Genomic DNA, 13406 nt, shown 5'->3' with positions numbered 1-13406 from the left:
ACACAGCCACTGCACCCACTCCAGCTTTCCAGAGAAGCGCAAACAGCCTTTATGGTCAAGACTTACATTCACCGTCTCATTACATCTTCCCAACACCTGGGCAGGTAGTGTTGTTATTATTCTCTTTTCACAAATGAGGAAGCTAAAGCCCAGAGGTGTAGTTTAAGTGATTTGCCACAAGTCAAACAGCAGGAACAGAGCCAGGATTCTTTTCTGACCCAGACCCCATGCTCTTAGCCCCCAGGCCCACCCGGGAGGGAGCAGTTCATTGCGATGACCCAGTTTTGAGCCTGGTTTCCTAGGTATCTCACTCCACAAGCACTCCCCGTGGAGACGCCGACCCTGCCCCCGTGAAAAGCAGCAGCCCCTGGGCAGAGGAAGGGAAGGGCTGACATCTTCAGGATGGTGCTGAGCTCTGTGACAACCCGGAACGGGGCTGTGGAGCCCCTGTGAGAAGGGCCGTGGGCCCATGCCGGGCGCCCAGTGGACATCCCTTTCTCCTCTTCCTGACTCCTCTTCTCTCTCTGGTGCAGGAACAGCTGCGGCACATCGGACCTGAGGAGTTCGTCCAGGCTTTTGTGAACAAGGACCCTCTGGCCAGCACAAAGGTAGAAGGCCCGTGGACGGACTGTCCAGGCAGGGACCCCTACCCACGAGTCCCTCTGTGGGATTCCCAGAGCACCAGCTCAGCCAGCTCCAGAGGGGCCCGGAACAGAGCAGATGGGCTTGGCGGGGATGTGCCCATTCCACCCATGCGCCTAGCCTAAGGCGGGCACATGCCAGCAGCCCTGAGTCCCAGGGAAGCCTGGGAGGGCCGGACAAGCCTGCCGGGGTCAGCCACCCAGCAAGGATCGGGGGCACTCCATGATCCTAAGCCCTGGGTGGGTCAGAGCGGGGAGGTTCAAACCCAGGGCACTACAAGACCCCGTGTGCCCTCCCGATGTGTTGCGGTGGGTGCCGATGCCCTCTAGTGGCCACTTGGGGAACGCAGGCCGATGCACGCTGTCCAAGAAGTTCAGGGCACACGCTCTTCCCTCTGAAGGCAGATTACACACCGAATTTCAGAGCCTGCCCCTCTTTCTGAGAGCCCATCCATCAATCTACTTGGTGTTTATCAAGGAGTTAAATCTGAAGCAGAACTGGAAATATTATGTCTTCTTCCCTGGCACCTAATAAAAGAGTGCAAACTAAATGTACAATTGCATTTCACCTCCAGGATAAGCAGAGGTTAAAGTGTGTGTGTGTGTGTGTGTGTGTGTGAGTGTAGGGAAAGGGACAGTCTCACAAACAAACAGCTGGCAGGGGGTGAAATTGGCACAGCCACTTTGGAGAGCAGCGTGACAATAGAATCAACACTTTAAATGTACACTCTGGACCCCAAATTTTCACACCTAACGATTTATCCTACAGGTATACACAAACACGTGCATACACAAAGATATCTTGGATATTTTTCTGTGTTTTATGACCAAAGATTGGAAGCAAACTACCATACCATCCACAGGGACTCGATTAAATATCGCAATACATCCATACACAGAAGGCTATGCAACTATTAGAATAAGAGCATCTGTAAGAATGGAATGAAGGACATTTGCATGGCATTGCTGGTGGCTCAGATGGTAAAGAATCTGCCAGCAATGCAGGAGACCTGGGTTCAGTCCCTGTGTTTGGAAGATCCCCTGGAGATGGGAATAGCAACCCACTCCAGTATTCTTGCCTAAACAATTACGTGGACAGAGGAGCCTGGCAGGCTATAGTCCATGGGGTTGCAAAGAGTTGGACGTGGCTAACACTTTCTTGGGCCTCCCTGGTGGCTGAGATGGTAAAGAATCTGCCTGTGATGAAGGAGACCTGGGCTCGATCCCTGCGTTGGGAAGATGCCCTGGAGGAGGGCATGGCAACTCACTCCAGTATTCTTGCCTGGAGAATCCCCATGGACAGAGGAGCCTGGTGGGCTACAGTCCATGGGGTCTGCAAAGAGTCGGACACAACTGAGTGACTACGCACAGGACACAGCAAAAGTGGGATATTTGCCAAAGACCCATTGTTGAGAGGTGAACAAGCGAAGAGCAGTGACAAAGAGCGTGTGACCACCTGTGTAACAAAGGGGGACGCGTAAGGCACATCTGCTTGTACGCACGTGTGGACAATCTCTAGGAACCCTGGCACTCTGAGGAGCTCATCACGGCCCTGGCAGCAAGAGTGCGGAGGAGACACTGCTCTTAGGGGGTTGTTTTTCTGTTTTGTTTCGTTTGGGGTTTGGGCCATTTCCAAGTATTATTTTTAATTGTGAAAAACATCATGATCGTTTACCCGGTCTACTGTAAATGAACATTTCTGTGTCCTAGCCTCTCAGCTACTATAGATATTGCTGCTATGAACATTCTTTTACATTTTCTATGTATGTGGGTACATTTTTTTCTAGAGCATCAGTTCTCAAGTGGTTTAGTGCCAGGACAGCTTTCAGTCTTAAAAATTATGGAGGACCCCAAAGAACTTTTGGTTATGTACAAGAAACTTCCCTACATACGAATGACTTCCATTTTGAGAGCACGTTCGTAAGTCCAATTTGCTCATAAGTCCAGCAAAGTTAGCCTACGTAGCCAGCTAACACAATTGGCTATATAGGTCTGTGCTGTAAAAGGTTTGTAATACTTTTCACACAAATAATACATTTAAAAAACCCACAAAAATAGAGAAAACATTTTAAATCTTACATTACAGTGCTTTGAAAATCACAGCACAGTACAACAGGGGGCATACAGGGGCTGGCGTCACGTGACTAGGGAAGAAGGGTTACTGACTGGAGATGGGAGAGGAGGGGGGAGACTGTAGAACTGAAGGATCAACAGCAATAGGAGATGGAGGGCAAGCTGCCACTTCACTCCTGTCTGATGTTGATGGAACGCATGTCAACATCTTTGAAAGTTCACGACCTGCATGTTCACACGTAGGCAGCTTATTGTCATAACAGCTTGCTGCCGCTGCTGCTAAGTCGCTTCAGTCGAGTGTCTGACTCTGTGCGACCCCAGAGACGGCAGCCCACCAGGCTCCCCAAACCCTGGGATTCTCCAGGCAAGAACACTGGAGTGGGTTGCCATTTCCTCCTCCAATGCATGAAAATGAAAAGTGAAAGTGAAGTCGCTCAGTCGTGTCCCACTCTTAGCGACCCCATAGACTGCAGCCCACCAGGCTCCTCCGTCCATGGGATTTTCCAGGCAAGAGTACTGGAGTGGGGTGCCATTGCCTTCTCTGGTCATAACAGCTACCTGTATTTATTATAATGGGCTTCCCTGTGGCTCAGAGGCAAAAAATCTGCCTGTCAATACAGGAGACATGGGTTTGATCCCTGGGTCAAGAAGATCCCATGGAGAAGGAAATGGCAACCCAATCCAGTACTCTTGCCTGGGGAAATCCCGAGAGAGGGGCCTGGTGTATTACAGCCCATGGCATCGCAAAGAGTTGGACACGACTTAGCAGCTAAACAACATTTATTATATTAGCCAGTAAGGCCAATAACTTTAAAAAATATTTATTCAAAATCATAATAATCTATTATATGTTAATAAGTTACATATTTTATGAAAAATAACTCTATTTTCCAAAAAAATTAATGAGAAGAGTGATATTGTTTTACGGTATTTTTAAAAATTTCTCTCAGTTCTGTTCAGTCATTCAGTCATGTCCAACTCTTTATGACCCCATGGACTGCAGCACACCAGGCCTCCCTGTCCATCACCAACTCCCCGAGTTTACTCAAACTCATGTCCATTGAGTTGGTGATGCCATCCAACCATTTCATCCTCTGTCGTCCCCTTTTCCTCCTGCCCTCAATCTTTCCCAGCATCAGGGTCTTTTCAAATAAGTCAATTTTCCGCATCAGGTAGGGGCTTCCCTGGTGGCTCAGAGGTTAAAGCATCTGTCTGCAATGCAGGAGACCTGGGTTCAATCTCTGGGTCGGGAAGATTCCCCTGGAGAAGGAAATGGCAACTCACTCCACTGGAGAAGGAAATGGCAACTCACTCCAGTATTCTTGCCTGGAGAATCCCATGGACAGAGGACCCTGGTGGGCTACAGTCCACGGGGCCGCAAAGAGTCAGACACGACTGAGCGACTTCACTTTCACTTTCACTTTCCCCATCGGGTGGCCAGAGTATTGGAGTTTCAGCTTCAGCCATCAGTCCTTCCAGTGAATATTCAGGACTGATTTCCTTTAGGATAGACTGGTTGGATCTCCTTGCAGTCCAAAGGACTCTCAAGAGTCTTCTCCAACACCACGGTTCAAAAGCATCAATTCTCATCAATGCTCAGCTTTCTTTATAGTCCAACTCTCACATCCATATATGAATAGTGGAAAAACCATAGCTTTGACTAGACAGACCTTTGTTGGCAAAGTGATGTCTCTGCTTTTTAATATGCTGTCTAGGTTGGTCATAACTTTTCTTCCAAGGAGTAAGCATCTTTTAATTTCATGGCTGCACTCACCATCTGCAGTGATTTTGGAGCCCAAAAAAATAAAGTCTGTCATTGTTTCCATTGTTTCCATATCTGTTTGCTATGAAGTGATGGGACCAGATGCCATGATCTTAGTTTTAGGAATTTTGAGTTGTAAGCCAATCTTTCCACTCTTCTCTTTCACTTTCATCAAGAGGCGGCTCTTTAATTCTTCACTTTCTGCCATAAGGGTGATGTCATCTGCATATCCGAGGTTATTGATATTTCTCCTGACAATCTTGATTCTGGCTTGTGCTTCATCCAGTCCAGCGTTTCTCATGATGTACTCTGCATGTAAGTTAAATAAGCAGGGCGACAATATACAGCCTTGACGTACTCCTTTCCCTATTTGGAACCAGTCTGTTGTTCCATGTCCAGTTCTAACTGTTGCTTCCTGACCTGGATACAGATTTCTCAGGAGACGGGTCAGGTGGTCTGGTATTCCCATCTCTTTCAGAATTTTCCACAGTTTGTTGTGATCCACACAGTCAAAGACTTTGGCATAGTCAATAAAGCAGAAATAGATGTTTTTCTGGAACTCTCTTGCTTTTTCCATGAGCCAACAGATGTTGGCAATTTGATCTCTGGTTCCTCTGCCTTTTCTAAAGCCAGCTAGAACATCTGGAAGTTCACCGTTCACGTACTGTTGAAGCCTGGCTTGGAGAATTTTAAGCATTACTTTGCTAGCATGTGAGATAAGTGCAATTGTGCGGTAGTTTGAATATTCTTTGGCATTTCTTTTCTTTGGAATTAGAATGAAAACTGACCTTTTCCAGTCCTGTGGCCACTGCTGAGTTTTCCAAATTTGCTGGCATTTTGAGTGCAGCACTTTCACAGCATCATCTTCCAGGATTTGAAATAGCTCAACTGGAATTTCATCACCTCCACTAACTTTGTTCACAGTGATGCTTCATAAGCCCCACTTGACTTCACACTCCAGGATGTCTGACTCTAGGTGAGTGATCACAGCATCATGATTATCTGGGTCATTAAGATCTTTTTTGTACAGTTCTTCTGTGTATTCTTGCCACCTCTTCTTAATATCTTCTGCTTCTGTTAGATCCATACCATTTCTGTCCTTTATTGTGCCCATCTTTACATGAAATGTTCCCTTGGTATCTCTAATTTTCTTGAAGAGATCTCTAGTCTTTCCCATTCTATTGTTTTCCTCTATTTCTTTTCATTGATCGCTGAGGAAGGCTTTCTTATCTCTCCTTGCTATTCTTTGGAACTGTGCATTCAAATGGGTATATCTTTCCTTATCTGCTTTGCCTTTCACTTCTCTTCTTTTCATAGCTATTTGAAAAACATCTCTCTAATGACTGGCAATAGAAGATGGCTGAATTCTCTTAATTTGGATTCAATCTCTTGACGTAACATTATTTTGACTGAAAATCCAACTTCCTCACACAAATATGTAGTTGGAAAAAGAAGGAGTATGTTATGGCCTTTTCAAATAGTTGTGAATATTCTTTGATACTACACTGAAATTCAACAAGGGATAATTTTTTATGATTAATTGTAGTTTGGAATCTGAACTCCATCAGATTAAAGTCATTGGTCCATCTTGAAATGGCAACCCACTTCAGTATTCTTGCCTGGAAAGTCCCATGGACAAGAGGAGCCTGGCAGGCTACAGTCCATAGAGTCACAAAGAGTTGGACATGATTGAGCAACTAAACTGCACATCTTGAATGGATCTTTTTACCCATGTACAATTTTGACATATATTGGCCATTTGGAAAATATGTGTTCACCTAATCAAGCAGACCTTCTGAATGTTGACATATTTCATTAGATGATATTTTTAAATAATATTCATTGTATATATTCACTACTAACATCATCCAAAAAAGTTCTTAAGTATTGGGAAGCTGTCAGGCTCCAGAGGCAGATATGTGTTTTTTAGGTTCCCAATTCTCTCTTGAAAACTTGAATTTTATCCTTGGCAACAAATACTATCAATTGTTTTCCTTGGAGTTACAGGATCATTTTAATTGATTTAAAGGAAGTATCAGCCAAATACTGAATTGTGCATAACCATATGGGTCAGTCTTTTTTCAGGTAAAGTGGTGTTCCGTGGGTAAAGTTCAGCTCACGTCAGGCGCACCAGTGTGCTTCCACAAGAGCACCATGAGACCTGTGTGCACAGCAGAAGTACCGTGTTTACAGTCCTCCCTGAGCACCTGCAGGTTCTGCAACCGCAGACCCCACCACTCTCAGATTAGTAATATTAGAAAAAATTGAAATTCAAGAAAGTTCTAAAAAAACAAAACTTGAATTTGCTGTGTACCAGGCCACTATTTACATAGTTTTTAGATGGTATTGGTTATTATAAGTAAACTAGAGGTGATTTAAAGTGTACAGGAGAATGTGCATGAGTGCCGGGGTCCAGCCCCGGTGGATCCAGGGTGATTCGAAGGCGGGGGGACGGTGTCGGCATCTTTGGAAAAATACAGATATAGAGAGAGATTAGAAACGGATAGTGTAGTAGGAGATAGTGTAGTGGAGAAAAGAGGCTGAATTCAGCCAGAGAAACGGGAGCAAGAAAGAAGCGACATGGTGGAGTCAGTCTTTCAGGAAACTGATCCGATTTCTTTATTTTGGGGTTTGCTTATATACCTTTTGTTACACATAGGGATGAATACAGAGTCACGTGGGGGTCAGCAGTCCTGACCTTTATCAAAATCAGATGCTTCACATAAATGTATAACGAAAAAAGGTCTTATCATCTTCTGGCCATGAGTGAGACCTGCTGACATTCTATGATCCTTTCTTTCTGATAACCAAAAACCTTATTTCTTCCAAGGGTGGTTTTTCTTAAACCAGGCACCACCCTCCAGATAAAGTTGCATTCCTATAGGGTGAGGATGTAGTGAGTTGCAATCAAGAAAGGAATTTATTTAACCCAAGGTTAACAGGATTAATCTTAAAGGATAATACTTATTTCTCCTATATGTTTAAAGGTTAATACTTATTTCTCCTATATGTTAGTTATATTCATTATACGGGCAGGGAATATGGAGATTTAGCAGCAAACATCAGCCCAACAAATGAAAATCCTTTTACCAATGTTCCCCTTAAGATCTATTTAGTCTTAAGATAGTGATAAAGTTACATTTTTACATAACAAAGACACAGTGATTTATAACAAAGCACAGTGATCTATTACAAAAGAGAAAATCCATTAACTCAAAAAGTCTAGTATTGCTAACATCAAAAACTACTATTATTTCCTTTTCTATATTCCAAATACATTGATTAATATATTCCCAGGTGCCTAAGGATATGGAGGCCTGGCTGCAATCATTGACTCAATGATAAGAAAAAGCCCTATGCTAATTAAGACTCTCAAATACTCCAAAACTCTCTGTGCTGTTTATGGTTAAGAGGTATTAAGCAATCATGTGGCAGGAGTATGGATAATCCTGTCACACAAGCTAGTCTGTCAGCAGAGAGGTTTGACCTGAGACATCCTTGTCCACCCAGAGCAGGGAATTAGCAGCAATCATTGACACAACAAATGAAAAACCCTTCACCAATATAATTCCTAACCAATCCACTATACTAATAATTTCTAACTCCCCAAAAGAATTTGCCTTTAGTAAGTCTAAAACATCTCATGCCTCTCAGATTGGGAGGCTGTAAACAATCACATGTGGCCGGACGAACCTATACAGGCGGGCTAGATAACCTTCAGAGGAGTCCATAAACTGAAACACTCTTGTCACGCCCAGGAATTTTTATTGCCTTGGAGCTGCACGTTTACTCCTTCTCCGAGAGAAACGGTTATGGGGCAGAGCCCCCTGTAAAGTCAGAGGCGTAGGTGAGAGCATAAAACAGACTCTGGTTTTGGGGTTAGATGCTCTGGAACAGGGGGTTTCCTGAGGCTTGATCACGCCTTTGCGTATGCCAAGCCTCCTTCCTCATGACCTTTGCCATGGGCGGAGTTCCTCACGCTGGCCCCCAACACATGAGTTTATGCAAATACTATGCATTTTACATAAGGAACTTGAACATCCTCACATTTTGGTATCCAAGAGGGGTGATGGAACCATTCACCTAAGGATGCCAAAAGATGACGGCACTCCCCTTCTGTCACACAGAATATGAAAAAGGCATGTACTCAGGGTTGAGATTTAATAAAACTGAAGTTTATGTTTTCAAGAACATCCTTAAGTCACACTCACTTTTTTTCTTTTACTGGGAGTATGTAGTAGTGAAGAACACAATGGTATCATCTGGGGCTTCTGCCTCAGTTCAGGCTAAGGCAGCAGTAATTTTACCCATCGTCCTATTATGTATGAGTGCAAATGTTAAGACAGTGAAAAGGCAGGAATATTTTATGACTATCCCCAGGAGCCCAGGGACAACACTTTGAGATGTTGCTTTAGGATATACCTGTGAACGGAATCACTGCCTGCCCTGTGTCAGTCAGTCACAGGCGATGCCAAGTGAGGCTGTATCCATTTACACTGCCACCAGGGAGTTGTTCTTGCTCCACGGCCTCATTGACACTTGAAGTTGTCAAACTTAAATTTTTGTCAAACGGTTAAATGGAGCATCTTTTCATGTGTTTTGGACCTTCTTGTTTTCTCTTCTATGAAATGCCCGTCCCTAATTTTTCTTCAGTTTTCTATTACTGATTTGTCTTTTTTCTTAAGGATTTTTAAGAGTTTTGTGTGAGTATTTAAAATATGTACTAGTTAATTATCCTTTGTCAGTTAGATGTACTGCAAATTTTCTTCCCCTGGTTGATTGCTTTGCCTTTCATTCTCATTTTTGTGTCTTTTAATGAATAGGTGTTCTTAATTTCCTCCTTATAAGGAATTTACATTTTTGGATTATTTCTGCCTTCACATTTTAAAGCTATGCTATTAGGTACAGACAAATTTAAACTCCTGCTATATTCTCAATAACTCAAAAATTTTATCTTTATGCAGTTACCCTTTAAACTCTTCTAATGCTTCTTGCCTTAGAGTCTTTATTTTTTTGCCTTAAAGTCTATTTTGTCTAATATTAAGATAGATATGTGTATTTATCATGCATATTTTTCTATTTTTATTTATATCCCTGTGTTTGGGATGTAGCTCTTGAAAACAGCAGGCAGTTGGATTGTTTTTTTAATTAGTGACTAAACAAATCCATATAGAGTAATTTCTGATCTGTGTGGATTTGTTTTTACTGTCTTCTGTTGTACCTTGCCTTCTTTACCTATTCTTCTTTTTTCTTTCTTTGCTTCTTTTGGATTCTCTGAAATTGTGATACACTTATACAGTGGATTTATAAAATTATGTTTCCATTTTAAAAATTATGTTTCTAAAGGATATTTGCTAGCACATGAGAAGGTTCATGTGGGAAAATATGAAAATATATAGATAGAAACATATGTACATACATATGATTGATGCTCATTATTTGCCATCCTTATATCCTATAGTCATCATGAACACGGAATTGGCAAATACTGAGTCCTTACTCCCAAGGAAAATATAAGATTAGTTTCCTTGTGAGCGTCTCATCACAGCCTTTTCATCAACCAGTCAATATATAACCTTGATTTGTGTGTGTTTCTGTTTAATGAGACCTTCTATTGTTGATTCAGTAACACTGAATTCATGGCCAACAGTACTACGGCACACGTCTGAATGAAGCTTATCAAACACATATTTCTTCCCTTAGGGCACATGCCAGCCTCCATGTGCTTGGGAACACGAGGCAGCATGGCCACGCTGCACGGGACGGTTCCATCTCTGTGCCTGGGGCCACTTTGACCAGTGAAATCACCAACAAACAACATGAAAATGAAAAAAAAAAATGACACTAAGTAGATTAGGAAAAGGACACTTGTTTACAGTGCAGAAGCTGAAACCAGAAGTCAGGGCATCAGCTCAAGCTCAGCTGGGAACTCACAGGTGCGCTGGGTGACAAACGTCCTGCCGCCCGGTGCATGTCCACAACGACCAAGAAGTGGTGTGAGCGTGGGTTTGCAGGTTACAAATGAAAAGAAAAGTTAGGGACCAAACACAAAATTTACGAGTAATGAGCGTTACCTGTGTGTAGGGGCATATGATATATACATACATTAAGTTACATCTTTCAGTTCAGTTCAGTCGCTCAGTCGTATCCGACTCTTTGTGACCCCATGAATTGCAACACACCAGGCCTCCCTGTCCATCACCAACTCCCGGGGTTCACTCAGACTCCCGTCCATCGAGTCCGTGATGCCATCCAGCCATCTCATCTTCTGTCGTCCCCTTCTCCTCCTGCCCCCAATCCCTCCCAGCATCAGAGTCTTTTCCAATGAGTCAACTCTTCGCATGAGACGGCCAAAGTACTGGAGTTTCAGCTTTAGCATCATTCCCTCCAAAGAAATCTCAGGGCTGATCTCCTTCAGAATGGACTGGTTGGATCTCCTTGCAGTCCAAGGGACTCTCAAGAGTCTTCTCCAACACCACAGTTCACAAGCATCAATTCTTCAGCGCTCAGCTTTCTTCACAGTCCAACTCTCACATCCATACATGACCACAGGAAAAACCATAGCCTTGACTAGATGGACCTTTGTTGGCAAAGTAATGTCTCTGCTTTTCAATATGCTACCTAGGTTGGTCATAACTTTTCTTCCAAGGAGTAAGCGTCACCATCATGGCTGCAGTCACCATCTGCAGTGATTTTGGAGCCCCCAAAAGTAAAGTCTGACACTGTTTCCACAGTTTCCCTATCTATTTCCCATGAAGTGATGGGACCAGATGCCATGATCTTCGTTTTCTGAATGTTGAGCTTTAAGCCAACTTTTTCACTCTCCACTTTCACTTTCATCAAGAGGCTTTTTAGTTCCTCTTCACTTTCTGCCATAAGGGTGCTGTCATCTGCATATCTGAGGTTATTGATATTTCTCCCAGCAATCTTGATTCCAGCTTGTGCTTCTTCCAGCCCAGCATTTCTCAGCAATATGTGAATCATGAACTTCCAGATGTTCAAGGTGGTTTTAGAAAAGGCAGAGGAACCAGAGATCAAATTGCCAACATCTGCTGGATCATTGAAAAAGCAAGAGAATTCCAGAAAAACATCTACTTCTGCTTTATTGACTATGCCAAAGCCTTTGACTGTGTGGATCACAATAAACTGTGGAAAATTCTGCAAGAGATGGGAATACCAGACCACCTGACCTGCCTTTTGAGAAACCTATATGCAAGTCAGGAAGCAACAGTTAGAACTGGACATGGAACAACAGACTGGTTCCAAATAGGAAAAGGAGTACGTCAAGGCTGTATATTGTCACCCTGCTTATTTAACTTATTTGCAGAGTTACATCTTTAGGTGTATAGAAAATATAACTAGAAGGATATGTCAAATCTGTGGATGGTTTTGAGGTTTTGACGTTTCTGAGATCGTCTATAATGATGATGGCTGACTTTTAAAAAGTTATTTGTGTTCAAAAAGTTATTGACAAAAAGTCTGAGCGTGGTTCTTGTGTCTTTCCTAGCCTTGTTTCAGTGAGAAGACTAGCTACCTGGAAGCTTATGTGAAATGGTTCAACAGACTGTGCTACCTCGTGGCTACTGAGATCTGCATGGTGCGTAGGAAGCCAGACCTTGAGCTGGCATGACCAAAGCTGGCCGGGACTGGAGAGGAGCCCCCCTGGGGGGAACCAGAAGACCATGATGAGCCCATCTGTCTCCTAGCCCAGAGCCAGGCTGAGCACCCTCTGGGACACCAGGTGTTGCCTGGCCTGCCTGTAGAGACATTCCCCCCTGAGTAGAGCCTGACACGAATCCACCTACTGTTCCCGGAGGGAGTCAGAGAGATGCTTGCTGAGGGAGAGGGGAGTAGGTTATCCACTTCTCCCACCTGTGCCTGGGGTGGCCTGGCTTGCAGCTGAATTCTGTGTGGCTCACTTGAGACTTAGAGGTAGAAATAATCCAACTTTAAGAAGTGGGAGATCGCCCTTTGAAATCTAGGTCCCTGGCATCTCCCAGAAAGCCGGGAGACTCGGCAACACCGAGCTGGACGTGCTGGCCACTGGATCTCAGCCCTCCTGAGCCAGACCCTGCTGAGCCTCCTCCCCTCCTTACGGCAGCGGGACCCTCTCCCCAGCCCATTCCTCCACTGTGAGGTGAAGCCCAGGGCCCCCGTCTCAGGGACAGTTTGGAGGAAGCGTATGTGCTGGGGTGGGCTCTCTGGAAGCAGACAGAGCTTGAGGGATAAGGGGTTTGTTTATGGGGCCGAAGCCTGCAATCGAGAAAGTGGGAGAGGCTCCAGCTCCCGTCAGGACACCCACACTCCGCCGTGGTCGAGCCTGCTCGTCCGCCTTGCTCGGTCACTGTGGCCATCGCTGTGGGGGCTGCCCTCCAAAGCACAGCGGGACCTCAGGCGGCAGCCCCTCTGAAGGTTTCAGGTGTCGCAGCTCCACCAGTAACACAACACACTTCTCAGTGGCAGTAAAGACCACACCGCACGTCTGGGAGGGAGGCGATCTCCTTAGAGAAGACACTCTGGGGTTCCCTGAGCCCTGCCTCTTCTGACGTCGCATCCCTGGCCTGGGAGCCAAGAGAGATGGGGCTTTACCGAGCAAAACCAGGACCAAGCTCACCCCAGAGCTGGGCAGCACTTGGCCAGAGAGGGACACAATCTGGTTCTGAGCCGTCAAAGAGGTCAAAGTCTCACACACTCAGCTGGCATTGGGGGTGAGGTTGCACAGTCAGTTGACAGAAAGCAGTGGTGGGGCTGCTAGGGGACAGGGCCTCGGGGTCACTGTGTGGCCACCACACCCCGTGCAGAGTGAAGGCTGTTTGGTGCTGGGAAGAAAGGTGAGGTGGCTCTGCTTCCTGCACGTGAGGGAAGAGATGCTGGACCTGAGCCTGAGAGGAGGGGACATGAGAGGCCCCCAGTGCCCCTATGTTGCAGGC

At 44.8% G+C, this 13406-nt stretch overlaps 1 protein-coding gene across 1 annotated transcript in view; it reads left to right on the top strand.

Moving 5' to 3' along the window:
- RASGEF1C (RasGEF domain family member 1C) overlaps positions 1-13406 on the top strand; it is a 39490-nt gene that overhangs the window by 11698 nt on the left and 14386 nt on the right. The window contains exons 6-7 of the mRNA XM_040241407.1: positions 534-608; positions 11984-12073. Coding sequence (XP_040097341.1) covers positions 534-608; positions 11984-12073 — 165 coding nt within the window. The remainder of the gene's footprint in view (positions 1-533; positions 609-11983; positions 12074-13406) is intronic.

Source organism: Oryx dammah, unplaced genomic scaffold, assembly GCF_014754425.2.
Source record: "Oryx dammah isolate SB20612 unplaced genomic scaffold, SCBI_Odam_1.1 HiC_scaffold_5, whole genome shotgun sequence".
Taxonomy (NCBI): domain Eukaryota; kingdom Metazoa; phylum Chordata; class Mammalia; order Artiodactyla; family Bovidae; genus Oryx; species Oryx dammah.
Note: the sequence above shows the minus strand (reverse complement) of the source record. Positions and strands in the feature narration are given on the sequence as shown.